This window comes from Schistocerca americana, chromosome 9 (genome assembly GCF_021461395.2).
Source record: "Schistocerca americana isolate TAMUIC-IGC-003095 chromosome 9, iqSchAmer2.1, whole genome shotgun sequence".
NCBI classification, from domain to species: domain Eukaryota; kingdom Metazoa; phylum Arthropoda; class Insecta; order Orthoptera; family Acrididae; genus Schistocerca; species Schistocerca americana.
Genome location: NC_060127.1, coordinates 118,887,804 through 118,905,156, shown reverse-complemented (window position 1 = coordinate 118,905,156; position 17,353 = coordinate 118,887,804). Strand labels below are relative to the sequence as shown.

The window sequence follows — 17,353 nt, the reverse complement described above, 5'->3', positions numbered from 1 at the left end:
TTGAGATGATTATCTTTGCCTGGTCATTATGTTTATCTGTGTATTATCGTCTTTGGAAATCAGTAATGTACTTGAAAATTGGCTTATAACCTGAAACCTAGGTTGTGAAATAATGCTAATAATAAAATTGTGAAACAAGGCCGAAAACAGTGTTTGTTTAGTTAATTAAATTAAATTTTAATGGGCAATAGTTAAAAGAAAAAGTGGAAGATCACTTGAGGAATATGAAAACTTTTTACTAAAGAAAACAGCCAAATATAAACAATAATAGTCAGGTAACCAATAGATTAATCACTTTCTAAAACTAGCTCAGAAGATTGGCATGGACAGTTCTCGGAGTAAGGCAATAGAATACATGCAAGAAGCAATGTCAACATAACAGACATACAGCCAAATCATTTACCCCATCCTCTGCCAGTGAAATTAAGAATGTACTTAAACCCTTCTAAAGCAAAAATTCTCAAAAATTTGATAATATTTCAAGTACATTTCTAAAATATTTTTCTTCACTTGTATGCATTGTATTCAGTCCTGTATGAAATATACCGTTACCATTTCTGCCTCTGTTTATAAGTGGTTCTGACAATTCTCTGTACTATACTTCTCACATGTCTAAACCTCCTCATCCCTCTTCTCTACTCTGAGCTATTTGTAAAGCAAGCTGCAGAACCAAAAGTTACAAATTCATCTTTTTGACTCTTCTATGCTGCTGTTGACCTACTTCAAATTTCTGCAGTTGATAAACATTTATCTGACTGAGCGTAAGTCACATTTATCTTTAAGAATATTTTTCAGTGTGTTGTGATAGCTCTGTAATGTTGCAGGTGGTAGTGCCCATTCAGCACTGGAGAAGAGGAAGCTCCACTTGGAAACACTGCACAATGTGGCCACACTCAGGAGCTCCACATCCCGGATGAAACAGAACAAAAAGCCACTCAAGACAGAGATAGCCCATCAGACAACTACAAGAAGACCAAACCCTAAAGATGGGGCACACGATGAGTACAGAGACACTGGCTTCGAGTCAGTACCTCCTGCTTTCAACACTGGCAGGTCTAGTCCTGTGCGAGATGAGGGACAAGTTCAGGATGGTGAGGCACAGGACAGAGAACACCGTCACTTGTATGGTGCAAATGGGGTTTCTGCAGAAAGAGGCCTGTCAGCAAGTTCCAAGAATATAAGGACTGGTGACTTGGGTACCAGATATAATGGTAATGTAGGTAAGCCACATTTCACAGATGTATTGGGACCAACAGTAGTAGTGGCAATGAAAACAGAACAAGAAACTGAGGCAGCAGATATGTTTCACATAAACAGAGTCCTATCTGAGTCTCAAGTGACTACTGAACTTCCTCTTCAAGCCACTGACCTACCTACAACAAAAGTATCTGGAGTCGGATCACCAAAACCGAGTCATCAGCCACAGGACGAATTACATCAAAGCACTCAAACATCGGCATCTACTGGTAATACAGTATTCGGAATTTACTCGAAGCACAACAAGCGCCGGAGCTGCATCCCAATGTGCAGGAATGGAGGAACGTGCAATACTGCAGCAGGAGCATGTACCTGCCTGGCAGGCTTCCGTGGCCGCTACTGCCAGCTGGGTAAGTCACGGTCATTGTATAAATCTGCACTGAAAGTGAAATCTTTCCGGTGATTAAACTGTGTCACTTTCCTCAACAACTTGATGGTTCGTATTTCAAACCCTTTGTTGTAATCTGCTTCAGGAGTCTTCTGGTGTCTGAATGCTGTGATTTTTTAAATTTTATAGCTCTCAAATCTAGACACTCAAGGATGAGACAGGAACTGAAATTGGGGAACGGGGGGGGAGGGGGGTTAGCAGTGCAAAAGCAAATATGTTAAATTCAGTTTCAAAATGTTCCTTTATAAAACAATACCCAGGAGCATTGTCCCAATTTAATTCTTGTATTAGTTCATACACGAGTGACCTGGATATTGGTGTTGAGAAACAGTTTAAATTAGCAAAACTGAACACAGCTCCAGGACCAGGCAAAATCCCTGTCAGATTTTATACCGATTTTCAACCTGAGTCAGCCCCTCTTCTAACTATAATGTTCCATAGTTCCCTCAAATAAGGAATTATACCCACTAGTTGGAAGAAATCACAGGTCACACAGGTGTACAAGAAAGGTAACACAATTGACCCACAAAACTGTTCTCCAATGTTCTTGACAACCATTATTTGTCGAATGCTAGAACATAGTCTGAGCTGAAACATAATTATGCATCTTAAACAGGATGACCTCCATGGCAATCAGTGCGGATACCCAAAACAAGTCATGTGAAACCTAACTTCCCCATAACATCCTGAATGCATATATTGAGGCAGTCAGATAGATGCAACTATGCAGCACACAAGTAGTCAATCATGACTTCTGAGAAGCATTTTAGCTATGCTTATTATAAAGTACATGATTATATGGGGTGTCAGTGAAATTTGTGACAAGATTGAGGATAGCGTGGAAGGGACGACACAGCATGTTACAGTGGATGGATAGTCATGGATGGATGTAGAAGTAACCTCAGATGTACCCCAGGAAAGTGTGTTGGGACCCTTGCTGTTCACCTTGTATATTAATGATGTTGCAGACAGTATTAACAGCAACCTTAGACTTTTTGCAGATGATGCAGTTTTCTATAATGAAATATTACCTGAAAATAGCTGCACTAATATTCAGTCAAATTTTGATAAGCTTTTAAACTGGTGCAGAGATTGGCAACTTGATTTAAATATACAGAGCTGTAAAGTTGTACACTGCACAAAAGGGAAAAATATATTCTAGAAGATTCATTTCAAAAGTTCTGCACACTGTAAGATAAAATTGAAGAAAATAACTTATTTTACAAAATACCTTTACAAACCTTCAACATAATGTCCATTCTTGCTTATGACAGCTTCCCAATTTTTTGGCAACTTCTGTATTTTGTATTTGGCTTCATTGTTGAGTTACTCAGGTTACCTCATTGGAAGCTTCATCAACTGTTTGAAAACATTTTCCACAGTGCTGTTCCTTCAATTTGGGAAACAAATTTAAGTCTGATGAGCTCATATCAAGACTGTATAGTTATAGTGGGTGGAGAAATATTTCCCACCCATATTTGTCAAATGTTTCTCTGACTGGTAGGGCAGTATGCAGTCACGCATTATTGTGCAAAATGAGGACACGAGCTTCAAACATGTCAGGCCTTCTTCAATGAATTTTTTGATGCATAACATTTTGCAGAATCAGTTTGTAGCATGCACCTGTTACTGTTGGCATCAGAATTTTTTCAGGTTTGTAGAATTAGAACTTTTCCTTTGTGATAACTGAAACTTCAGTTCTGGCTCAAAATCTCATTTCCAGGTTTCATCAAGTGCAACAATCCTTTTCAGAAACTATTCTCCTTCTGTTTGATAACAATGAATGAATTCTGTGATTCTTCTGTGATCTGCTTTCTGCCCTCCATTCAGATTATGCAGAACCCATATGGTAGCAACTCTCCTCATCTTTAACTTCTTGCGTATTGTTCAGTAAATTGAAGTGACAGACATTCTGGCCTCATATGCAACTTCCTCAGGTGTTTTTTTGTTAATCCTCTCTCAAGTCATTAACAATAATGTGAGATGTGTAGTCTTTTGTAATTTTGTCCTCAGTGCTTACTGGACTTTCACAGAAATGAGTAGAGCACCATGAAACGGTGCTGCAATCCACTACACTACAGTAGATCCTACACACCTCTCTCAAAGTGTTGTAAATCTCCATTGGATTTTTTCCATGTAGGATTCAGTTTTGATGTAGGAATATGGTCACTATGTGTAATCCAAACTGGCTCGGTTTCAGCTTCCATTTTAAAACTGAATTCCTCATGACACAGTCACATGAACCAGCAAACACACATAAGACCATAACACCCAAAGTCTCACTCACAGCAACATAAATTTCAACTTGTTCACTTCACTGTAATGGTTGCACATGCACAATGTGCAGGAATTTTGAAATGGCCCTTGTATGACTACAGAATGAATAAATCGCAGTTGTAACCTGTCAACTTATAAAAATACTTGGGTGTAACACTTCGTAGGGACTTGGAATGATCACATTGGCACAGTCACAGGTGAAGCAGGTGGTAGACTTCAGCTTACTGGCAGAATACTAGGGAAATGCAATCAATCTACAGTGGGAATTGGTTACAAAACACTTGTGTGACCCATCCCAAAATATTGCACAAATGTTTGAAACCCAAACGAGATAGGAATGACAGGGGATATTTAACATATACAGAGAAGGGCAGTGTGCATGGTCACAGGTTTGTTTGACCCATGGGAAAGTGTCTCAGAGATGCTAAAGAAACTAAACAGGCAGATGCTTGAAGATAGATCCTATCTTAGGAAATGCTACTTGTGAAGTTTCAAGAGCCAGCTTTAGATAGTGGATCTAGGAATATACAACAAGCCGCTACATTTCACTGCTGTAGGGATTGCGAGGGCAAGACTAGACTAGTTACAGCATGCACAGACATTTAAACAATCATTCTTCCTGCACACCATAAGTGAATGGAACAGGAAAAAGCCATAACAACTGGTACAATATGAGATACCCTCAGCCATGCCGTTCAGTGTATGGCTGTTGATGTAGATGAATAATTATGACACTGACTTTTTTTTTTAACCGTATACTTTCTCAGTGGACTTGATAAGAGCCTTCGGTGAGGACTTCAGTGACATTAAATTGTGGGGTTTCATCAAATACTAACAGGATAACAGCAATGCAACCATTGTTTCATCAGCAGCAGAATAAATCCCTGAAATGTCTGCCCTACTGCACCTCTAAGCAAACACATAACTCAGATGCAGCTCATGAGTTGACCTGAACACTTCAGTTTGTGCTTTAGATTGTAGCTATCAGGCAACATGTTCTTAAAGCTATTCAGACATTCATAATGTGTACATCAGTAAAGAAAGTGCATATGCTTTTTGTTTATGGCAAATGTTGACAGACTGTTAGAGCAGTGGTGAGGTTGTAAGCTGAAAGATATCCTGATCTTGCCAAGACCTCGCATTCTTTATTTGCAGATACTATTAAAAATATTCAAAAAATTGGAAGTTTGGAGGATGAAATACACCAACAAAAAAGAACATCAGCTGATGAGAAAAATGAAACTAATATTTCAGCTACAGTAACTCGCAATCCACAGAGGCAGCTTGAATGTGTGAGTGGTATAAGCCAAATGTGCTTTTCATGTCTACAACATTCGTATGCATTTCATACTTTTCACATTCTGCTTCAGCAACAAATTCATGGCAATGTCTTTCCAAAGCACTCGCAGTATCTACAAAAACAGCAAATTGGTGCAGAGTTTCTATGGAAGATTTTGTTTATGGATGAAGCATTTTTTGAAAACCGTGGCCAAATCTGTCTTTGGTCAGTTGATACCTACATTGGCCAGGAGAAGTGAATATACATCAACCTTGTTCTGTCAATGAGTGGTGGATGCTTTTTGAATATTGCATCATTGGTCTTTGTTTTATTGATAGAACTATAAATAGGCACTAGTGTCTTCCTAACAATATACTGCCACACTTATTGGAAGACACCCCACAGAGCACATGGCAGCCCTTATGGTTCCAACATGATGGTTATTGCATTCATTCTGCACCGATAGTTACATTCCTTCATAAGCAAATGTCTGGAGATCATTGGATCAATCATTCATGAAATCCAAAATGGTCAGCAAGCTCACCAGACTTAATATCTCTAGATTTTTATCTGCAGGGAAAATTAAAAGAAATGATCTACAAGAAAATTTCGGTGGTCTGTGCTGCTTTAAGTCCAGATCAAATTCAACACGCATTATTGTTTGTTCATTTTATACAATGGTCTGATGGCAGAACAGTGGTTTGTGGTGCTGTTATCTCTGATCGAGCTCCACAAGTGATCTAAATAAGTAGAGTAATTTTTAACGCAGGTTTCTGCAGTGCAGTGTCGAGATTGTCTAGCAGACCCTGGAACAGTGACAACATTTTTTTGGTGTTCTTTCATTTTGTGCTGCTGGAATTGTGCAACAGAGAAGCAGACAAGATCAGGAATAATGTATGGTGAGACTTGCCCTTTTGTGCACACGTTGGCCAATAGTGCAATATAGCCTTCCAGCTTATGACTGTACGTCCTTTCTTCTCTGTCTTCAATTGTGAAGGCGTCATAACGTTTGCATGTTAACAGTTACTGCAGCATTGCTCAGTCGCTACTTCCCTCATCATGTCCACAGCCGAGTTCAGTAACTCCCTCACAGGGTGAGTGTATCCATGCCAGTGTCACACCGTCACTTCGTCGGTGAGCTGCTCAACTCTCTAGCATCTTCCCCCACTTCTGTCATTTGTGGACTCTCTCAATTACTCGCATACTGCCCAGTTCTGTGCCTGCTCACTGCTGTCTTGTTCTTCCAGTTTAACAGTTCTGACCCCTCCGTGTTTCTTCTAAATGTGTGTTTTTGCAACATCCACTTGTCCTTCGTCCTTGTCTTGGCTGATTTGAGGCCTCAAAAGAACTTGAAACATAGCCATCTTTTCACATGTGGCCCTCGACAGCCAGTACACGAAGCAGTTTACCCTATATGTCACAAGTCTGGCTGGCATTATAGCTAGTACACCTTACATATCTGGATTCACACTGATGTGACTCCATCTGTGTCATCTACAATATTGAGGCAAAAGTCCAGAGCTTAGGTCATAGGCTCCTCCTTAATGTGCAACCATTGTTCATTTCTCAATTTTAAGATCCTCTTTAGTATAAAGTGTGGCAGCTGTCTTGGGTAGGCTCCACAGTTCAGAAGAAGACAGCAGCTTTCTCCATTTGGTCTGATTGTATAGCCCAACCACCTGAAACCAGAAAGTGCCAACTGTTCCTTATCCACAGAAACCCTTCAACATGGCCTTTGCTGTAGCTGCCATCAGTGGCAATGTACAATGTACAGTGCTACAAACACTTTGAGAGTCTTTCACTGAAATAAAATTGCAGAAACAATTGCACCAGATGAACATTCTCTGGTACCATGCGCCGCGGAATTTGAATCCCCACCAGACGTCATGGACATCGAAGACCCATAGAGGTCTCTGCACCATCATGCTGTAAGCTGTGGCGGCGCGTGCCTCCTGGCCTGCTTTTAATGTGAGGGTGCCACAGTGGAACACATGGTTGCAGCAGCCAATAGCGGCACCGCCGATAGCCTACTTAAACACCTGCCTCGCGCTCAGCCAGCAGTCTAACATCACTTTGCGTCTCAGGACATATTGTCTCAGGCAGCGTATTGACTTCGTGTTTCTATTCCAGTGGACATGGTTGTCTTGTTTGGTTCGTTACTCTGTTGTGTGTTCTTATCATGTTGTAAGGTCCTCCGTTGGTCGTGTCCGTCCTCTCCTGTTGTGTTGTTGTTCATGGGCCAGTCTGCGGGTCCCGCTGCGTTTCCGTCACTGCTACCCCATGACCGTTCCGGTCGCCGTTACAACACATTCCACATAAGTTGCATTCCAACACAAATCTGTAGTGCAACCATTTTGGTCACACATTTGTAATTGCAAGTTATTGTTTATCCTAGAGTAATACATAGGAAACCAATGTATCATTTGTTTTGGTGAAAAAAAAGTCTGATAATGAATTGCAAAAAATTCAAAACTGGTAACAGTGCTTTTTGAATGCATTTGTGGCTGTTTGCTGTACACCATCAACAATTTATCTTTAAATGGCATTTTTTACTGTGCAAATGTGACTTTCTGCAGCCCATTCTTCACCTGGATACAGTTTGCAATATTGTTGTCCCGTTCTGTGAAGTTGTTTCTGGAGTTTCTGATCGACCCCACATTTGCAGTGTCCTCCAGCTCTTATCATATTGGTCAACATTTGTCAATCATGTTTCCTTCTGTGACCTTCATTTTTCCTTTGCCAGATTGTGTTGTGTTGTCTATCTGCCACTGCCATGTAACAGCTCTGCTTAGTCATTGCTGGAGCCCTGGTTATTCTGCATGTTTTACTGTTCGTGATGAGATATGTCATTAAACCAAATATCACACTTGAAAAATGTGACATGGCTCTATCGAATGGACACACAAAATTCAAACTAAAGAAAAGGTTTCTATCAAGAAACAGCCAGACAGTGGGCACAGCATGAAACAAGTGATGAGTAGTACTTGTTTGTGTTGACTACTGTGACTGGCATCAGAAAAGTCCAGGAATAACTTCAGAACCAGTGGTGGCTGGCCAAGTGGCTGAGAGTTTTGGCAGTGAGTAGCTAGAGAACAACAGGTGGCCAACATGAGAGAATGATGGGCAATGGAGATGCACAGCACAATAACAAGTCCAAAGGGTAAATCAATGTCAAATACTAAGATGTAGCAAATTCGTAACTGAGACAATGATGTGTAGTGAGATCTGTATGGTAATGTAGAGAAATCACAACTGATGGGCGGAGTGGCCACCTGCTCGCTTTATAGGGCAGCAGCGAGCCCTTATAGGCTGACTGGAGAGGTGTGTCTTATGGCAGTGCTTACATTGGTGATTGCAGCACCCACCATTGCAGCAGTGCCACCTAGTGGCCCAAAATGGGCATATGATATCAGAAGTGGCCTGGATGATGCTTTGGAAGGCAAACAACTGGCAATGCTTGAGGCCCGGCATAGAAGCCCGCCAGGAGGCAGGAAAACTCTAGAGTACCCAGTGGCACAGGCACGGACAGTGTGGACAGTGACTGCCGAGAGAGCGGTGGTCACCATGAGACCTCCACTTCAATGTCTGCATCCTTGGAAAACCACTGCTGAAGCCCGAGAGTGTAAATTGTACCTCAGTCGGCATGAGAGTGGCAAAGGTGCACCTTCCAGGACCGAATGAGGTGGCAGTGATGGCAGTGGGACAGTTGGTAGGCAAAAATAGAGCTGGTTGGTGTGCTGATACTCCAAAGCCCTCAGAGTATCCACCTCCATAAGGTGCCATATGGGAGTGGCGACCACCGTTGCTAGCACCTGTGGGGTTTTTGCCCCATGTGAGTGTACCCACGCAGCTGTGCCGTGCAGAAAGCACCGGTAGGCCTGGTCCAGTGATCTGTTGGCTGTGGGCCCAGGAGGTAGAGGAGAATATGTGGCTGCTGGCCACAGAGGTGTTCTACCAGGCAACAGTCACAGAAAGGGGTGGACTGGTAGGGGCTCAGAAACAGTGTGAGGGCAACCATGCTAGTGGAAGTACCCACCAGTTTCAACATTTATGATTTAAACTTAAGCATCATGTGCTCCACTTTGCCTTTGGAGGGGGGACGAAACAGTGAAATAAACGGGTGCTCGATGCCATTGCAGATGCAGAACTGTTCGAAAGCTGCCACTGTGAATTAGGCCCCATTATCTAACACAATGGTGCAGGTTCTGCAAGAAAACCACTCGATGGTGAGAGTCTGGATGAGAATCGGTGGTGGTGGATACTGTGCTGACCACATATAGATAGTTAGAATAAGCATCTCTGACAATGAGCCACATAGATCCCAAAAAGGGGCCAGTATAGTTCAGACGAATGCAGTCCCAGCAGTGACAGGGATGGGCTAGGGAGTATAAGACTGGGGCAGAGCTGTCTCGTGTCAGGCACGAGGAAAACAGCTACACACCATGGTCTCCACATCTTTGTTCGATCCCAGACAGTAAGTGTGGTGCCATGCGAGGGCCTTCACCTGCAACATACCCCGATGCCCACAGTGAAGGAGGTGCAGAAAATGATGGTGCAGGGTACGTGGGATGATGACACAGTGAGTATCCACCTCTGCATCAAGCAGGAGAAGTTGGAGATGGACAACAAATTGTGGGAGAGGCAAGCCCAGGCCCAAAGCTCAGGATTGATAGATTCTGAAAAAGAATTGGCCCACCCAACTGAGCACAGGGTGCATGGCATACTGCAATGATGTGAGTAGCCATAATAGGAAACCCATCTGAGGTGTGCTGTCATTCCTCACCAATGTGGAAACAGGAGACATCCTGTCAGTCAAATGCCAGATCGGGCTCTGGAGGCACACAAGAATGGGCATCTGCATTTGCATGTTATGCCGTGAGCTTGTATTTAATTGTATAAATGTAGGAACTGAGGAAGAGTGCCCAACACTGGAGGCATTGGGTAGTCTACTCTGGAAGCAGAGGGCAGGGCCCAAAGAGAGCCACTAACAGCTTGTGGTCCATAGTGAGGGTAAATTTTATCCCAAAACGGTAAACGTGGAACTTCTTAATGGTAAAGATGATCAACAAAGCCTCTTTCTAATCTGCAAGTAGCTTTTTTGATCAAATGTCAGCATCTTTGATGCATAGGTAATTGGCTGTTCCATACAGTACTTCACTGCACCAGTGTCATAGGGAGCAGCATCTGTAGCCAGAACCAGTGGATGCGACGGAGTGAAGAGCATTAGGCAGGGCACAACAGACGCTTCAGCTGTGTGAAAGTATGCTCAACGGTAGCTGTCCAGCCAAACATCCTTTTTGCACAACTGTTTGCATGGATGCATAACATGGAGGGAACTTGAAATAATAATTTACCTTCCCCAAAAAAGTTTTGGGGCGTGGTAGAATGTCTGTGACAGAAACATTGCTCTTGAAAAAACCTATGTTTGTGTAAGTGCCACTTGAGCGCTGCATCATGGTATGTTGAAAGGGGGTACAGTGGTTGTGCTGGCGGTCCAAACACAAGGTTCTTATAACAATTAGCTTGTCTAGAGAGTACAAGCAGAATTGGACAAGATTAACTGTTCCTGGTATCTCTGGAAAATTTCTGGAGCAGAAGAGATCCCAAAGGACAAGTACCTGTATTTATATAAGCCAAAGGGAGTGTTGATAACCATAATGTGTTGTGATTCCTCATGCAGGGGGGATGCATATGCATTGGTCAGGTATATCTGAGAGAAATATTCACCTCCAACAAGCTTCTTGAGGAGGTCTTCCAGGCCACTTGTATCCCAACATTGATCTTCAATTTAAAATCCCTACATAGCCGGAGAGAGCCATTAGACTTCTTGACCATCACCACTGGGGTGGCTCAGGCATTATTTTTTATGAGTTCAATTACCCCAACAGTATGGATGTGATGGAGTTCTTGCTTAATGGCTACCCACAGACAGATAGGGAGCAATCCCACATGCCAAAAATGGGGCACAGCATCCATACTTACGGAGATATGGGCTTGGAAATCTGTGGCGCACACCAGCCTGAGTTCAAACAGAGGTGCGAAGGTGGCACAGAAATCATCGAGCTCCTGGAAGGGAACTGATTCACAGATGACCCGGACCTCACCAGTGATGGAGGAGGCATCGAGACCAAAAATATTGCCATATGAGTGACTATCAACAACAGAGTTAACAGCTGGACTACCTGTTTGTACGTAGTGTTGACTGTGATCTGACTCTGGAGAGGAGTTGAACTGTCACAATAGGTGACCACTGTATGGGTGGGTGGGGTGAAGTCGGGGAAAGCGAGATGAGTATACATATGAAGGTTGATGATAGGAATTGTAGCTTCTGTGTCTAGCTGGAAGCGGACATCTTGGGTTGCAATTTTTCACACACCATTCTGGGTGCATATGGGGGGGGGGGGGGGGGTGTGACAATTGACTGTGTGAAGGTTGACAAAAAACTGTGTGGAGATGCCCATCTTTCCAAGAGTGGGTGCAGTGTGCCCAGAAATCCAGAGATCCTACATGTGGGTGGGCCATGAAGCAATCAGGACTCAACACTGCTTGTATCGACAGAGCATGATAGGCTGTTCAGAGGTCATGGAGATGTCCAAATTTGATGAACTTTGATGCCATTAGTAGGAAAAGGACTTACAGGAATTTCACCCCCGACACGATATCTGGACTGATGCGACCTGGGTGGAGCCATCAGGCGTTAGTTTGCAGTTTGTGTGCTCTCAAAAGAGAGTGTGATGTTCAAAATATCATTTAAGGAAGGGTTGTATAGTTTGAAGGCTGCAGTACAAACCTCTGGATTGGGACCCAATTACACCACAAAATTGCAGATCAGTGAATTGCACATCAAGTATTGCAAACAGGGTTTGTGCAAGTGAAATAATAACGTTGACTCAACCATTGTAAATCTGTCACCCACGGGTGGTACAACTGACCAGATTGCTTGTGGTATAGATGGAATTTGGGGTGCGATGCAAGCACATGGAATAAATCGTGAAGAATAATTGGACAGATCTTGTCAAATGTGAGCACAGCCAGATTTGAGAGTGGAACCAACTTCTTTAGCAAGACAAAACTCTCCAGGGAAGCCCAAGAAAGGAAGGGCAATTGATGGAGAAAAACCTGAAAAGCAACGAAGTGCTGTTTCAGCCACTGCAAATATGTGTCCCAAAACTCTTATGCATTGTTACATGGTGGAAAAGCAGGTGGGTGGCCCTTCACCTGGGAAGTGTCCACAGTCTGGGTGGGTTGAGAACACTGAACCTGTAAATGATCTGACAAAATTTGAAATAGTTTTTGGAATTGCTGTTGCTGCTGCTGAAACAGCTGCAAGAGTTGATGTAGCTAATGTTGCTGCAGGAGCAGCTGTTGCTATTGCTATTACTGTTGCTATTTTAGGAGTTGCACAAGCTTAGCGTCCATGAAATGCCACTAACCTTTTACCTAATCAACAATTATAGTGACCACAATTGGGCAAGTCTGGGAGTGACTTCAGAACCGGCAGTGGCTGGCCGACTGGCGTAGAGAGATGACAGTGAGACGAAGGAGAGCGACAGTTGAATAACGTGACAGAACGATAGACTACACAGACAGCACGGCAGAATATTGAGGCCAAAGGGCGAGCCGACATCAAATACTAAGATGTAGTGAACTCAGAACTGACACAATGATGTGTAGCAAGATGTATACAGTAATGCAGAGAAATAACAAGTAATGGGCAAAGTGACCATACAGCTGGCTTTGCAAGGCAGTCATGAGCCCTGAAACGCTGGCCAGACAGGCACGGTTGTGGCGACACTCAGTTAGTGACCACAGCATCTGCAATTGCAGCAGTGTCACCCAACAATTGTCGTAGATGTCTGTACCGTCCGGTGGGTATTCAAATGTGCTGGGCTGGGATACGATATTGACTCTATCCATACACTACAAAAAATTTAATTGCAGATACCTGGCAAAATGCCATGGAAAATGCATCTGACAATTCTTCAGAGAAAGATACCCAACATATAAGCAGTGAGTGAAATCTTTGCTTACTTCACTAGTGCACATCATTTGACATGTATCAGAAGCTATGCAATGTTAATAAGACATGTAGGAGATTGTCAAAATAACATTACTTGACTGTATAACTGCACAGCCTATGAAAGTTTGAAAAATGTCATGATTCACCACCAAGAATTGTTGATAAAAATTCGTTTGGTTTGTCTGCAGACCATGGTCATGTATTCTGTACACTAAGTGAAAGGGAGTACGAAAGGCATTATAAATTGAACTGTCAAGAAACAGCTAACTGGTGTACACGTTCACGAATATCTTGCATAATAAGATAGCACATACCATATTTACCCCCTTAAAAGGCAAAAAAATCAATGACATTGAACAACATAAAATCCTTGACTCAGTACTGGAAATAAAAGAATGACACATCAGGTAACATAACAGACTGTGTTAATACATATCACAAAATACTTAGACATTTATTGCATTCATACAGTGTTACCTGTTGTCAAGTAATATTATAAATTAAATTCTTGTTAGTAAAAATGTACCAGATGCTACACTCCTTCGTGTTATAGAAGGCATCTCAGGAGGATTGGTCAGTATTCAGGGATACAATGGAAAGATCATTCGATGCAAAAAAAGTCCAGTAGACAGGGGCTCTAAAATCCTTACCTTAAGAGCTGTGAGCACTTCTTCATTTTCTATACTGTGAAACAAATCTCTCCTACTGGAAGCTCTCTGTTCTCCATATTTTGAGAGTGGTAGTATGGACCAAAACAAGAAAAAGCATCCAGTAAACATGGTCTCTAAAGTGCATACTTCAAGAGCTTTGAGCAATTCATCTTCACTACTGTGAAATGCATCTCTTCAACTGAACGAGTGGTAAGCTATGTGTTTTAGAGCCAGTGTTTATTAAACTTTTTCATTTCAAATGATTGTTCCTGTTATATCTCTCAATGTGGCCCATTCTTTCTGGAACACCATGTATTAACAGTGAGCTTACAACATTATGAGCAGATGCACTTTTCATACTGCCAACTTCACAGCTGATTACTGTTTGAGATGAAGCAAAGATGGTCCAGAGGTTTGCATACATTAATAGCTACTGTATGATTCCAGTGACTAGTATCTCTATGATTATACGTGCTGTGTGTCACATATTACTATGAGCATTTGTGACTGTCATAAGAGTCTCATGTTCCATATGTTGTATGGAACAGCACATTGTATGTGTTACAAAAACATTAGCACTTACACTAGTAAAAAGTAAATGAGTAATGACTTATAGTTCTACATTTATATCTATGTGAAATTAGCTACAACTATGTTTAGTATGTGTAGTATTTTTATTTTTTGTAATATTGTTGTTTGAAATTGCTTTTGTGGTGTGAACACACAAATTGTTTAAGACAAAATGTTGCTGTTACGGTATAATTTCAGTTTTTGTTTATACGAAAGACTCTTTTTCCTCTGAGATGTAATATAGGCAGCTGGCCATTAAAATTTGCAACACTGGGGAGGACAGTAACTAACAGAATTTTATATATTGGGTGTATAGAGTATAGTAAGAAGAACATATTATTAAATTTGCAGCTGACTTATGAGAATAGAGGGTGCAAACATTAACACACAGAGCTGCGTCCTCTGTCAACAACAACAGCTGTAATGCGGCTGGGTGCCGAGTCACAGCTTGGAGAAAAGATACAGGTTTGTTATTCCACAGTTCTTCAGCTCTATTCAAGAGTTCATCAGTGGGAGTGGCTGGCAAGTGTTGGCATGCCAGTCTTTTGGCATCCTGTGACCGGATGTTTTGAGTATGTGGGGGATCTGTAGAAAGTGGTGGCCAGGGAAACGGTTGAATGCCCTTTGTGTTGAGGCAGTTCGTGACAGAAAGGGGAATGTGCAGTCTTGCATTATCTTACTGAAAGGTATCTCACAGACACTAGGAAGGTAGTACATGGCCACTGGCCTTGACACATCACAAATGTGATGACTACTGTCCAAATTACCAGCTGTGTGAACCAGAGAACATGTGTACCTAATGGTACCCCATATAAACACACCTTCATGATGACGACGAACGCAGTTCATTCTCCTTGGAGCCTCCTCATACAGATACATCTGTCATGACAGGATAATGGGACTGGAACTTTTCTGAAAAGACAGTGTGGTGCCATTTCTGTGTCCTGTGTTATCACAGGGTGCCCTACTGTAGCACACCTCTCTCTGCTGCTATGTCGAGGAAAGCCACAACAGTGGTAGCTACACTGTCAGTCTGTGGTGTTCCAGAAAGTGTACACTGTCTGTGTGTGTGTGTGTGTGTGTGTGTGTGTGTGTGTGTGTGTGTGTGTCTGTAAATAGCTGGATGTCGGCACATGCCTCAAAACCCAGGAGAGAAATATGTGAAGCAGTAAGGCAGAAGGATTGCATGTGGAAGAGAATGTGACACCCACCAGTAGCCAAGCTAGACACAGCTGAATGCTGGCAGATGGGACACACACGAGGATGAAATCAAGACAACCTTTGTAAACAACAAAGTGCAAATCAGAAATGTTTGCCACAATGACGTCGGCAGGCTGAGAGCAAAGAGAGATACAATCAAAATCTCGACCAGAGAGAAAGATCAAGTACCAGGTGAGGTTGTTATCTGATAGCACACGGTACAGCGATCATGGTAACTGATAATTTCAGATGTGAGTGCAGAACTGATAGCCATTCATTGGGCAGCCATATTTATATCTTGCTGATTTGAGGCATTATTCTGTGAGATGGTAGTTCTGCAAGTGTTCAGTACTGAGGAAATAGGATATTTTTTGTTTTGTTTTGTCCTTATCAGATGCACGAATGTGTAGTGTCTGCTCTCCCGGACTTGTCCAGAAGGACAGATATCGGGCGGAATCTGTAGCTGGGATACATTATCTGTAACCTGAAGGTGGAGGTGTGGAGAAAGGAAAGGAAAGGGAAGGGGTTACTGATTTCAGCTACATTGGGACAGTTGCATTGATATACAATTTTAACTGCACTGGTTACTGGTTTTAAGCTGACACACCAGTTCTCAAACCACACACCTTGTTATTAATCCTAAGTAATTATACAATTGGTGCCAAAAGGCACAAGTAGCTTCTGCACAGGAAGTTAAACTGTAGGCAGCAAATACTCTCATTGACATTAGCCCTTGTATCAACTATTGAACCTGACTGACACAACCAGTAATGTGCAACAGTAGACACAAAGGCTAGTGTCTATGAAAATACTTGTTGCCCACAGCTTAACTTTCTGTGCAGAAGCTATTCTTGTCTTTCGGCTCCATATCGTATGACTAGTTATGATTAATAACAAGGTGTACGATTTGAGAATGGGTATGACAGCCTGAAACCGGTAACCACTGCAGCAAAAATTGTATATCAACGCAACTAAGAGGGACAAAATTAAAAAGATATCCAGTTTCCTTCATATTTATATCAGCTGTGAGGAACACCACGGCTATTGTATTCATGACGCAAGACGAGTAGCGTGCTCGTGCTGCGAGTGTGGCACTGTGGTGAGACTGTGCTCTCAAACAGCCATTTGGTCCAGTACTTCTGGTGGAACCAGGCACCAGACAGACCATCCCATTTCCCAGCTTAAGATGTGCGTTGTGACTGTATGATCCTGAACAGATGAGGAAAAAAGATCTCTCTCCCCTCATGGGCCAATCACACCTGACAGCTGTGATCCTCCAGGGCTTTGAGTATGGTCCACTTGAAGCCAGCAATTCGTTATTTCTGTAACTGTAGCGGAAATGACAAATGAGATTCTCATTAGGCTGCTATGCTGCCACTGTCACATTCCAACATATGTTGGTAGATGCTTCTGACTTACAGAAGGCATAACACTGTCTTCTTACAAGCAATCATTATTCAAATATAGTTTCTGAATGAGAAACCTGCTGCATAATCCTTACTTGCTCCATAATCCTTCCTTATTTATGGAATGAAGTGGCAATATTCTTTCACATACAGGGTGAGGTGGTGCAGTCGTTAGCACACTCGACTCACATTTGGGAGGACGACTGTTCAAACACTCACCCAGCCATCGTGATTTAGGAGGTTTTCCATGTTTCCCTAAATTGCTTCAGGCAAATGCTGGGGTGGTTCCTTTGAAAGGTCATGACC

General features: G+C 42.4%; 1 protein-coding gene across 3 annotated transcripts in view; it reads left to right on the top strand.

Moving 5' to 3' along the window:
* Positions 1-17,353, top strand: part of LOC124551220 — a 146,667-nt gene that overhangs the window by 63,141 nt on the left and 66,173 nt on the right. For all 3 annotated transcript variants that reach the window (XM_047126210.1, XM_047126209.1, XM_047126211.1), the window contains exon 5: positions 825-1,607. In XM_047126210.1, the coding sequence (XP_046982166.1) occupies positions 825-1,607 (783 nt within the window). The remainder of the gene's footprint in view (positions 1-824; positions 1,608-17,353) is intronic.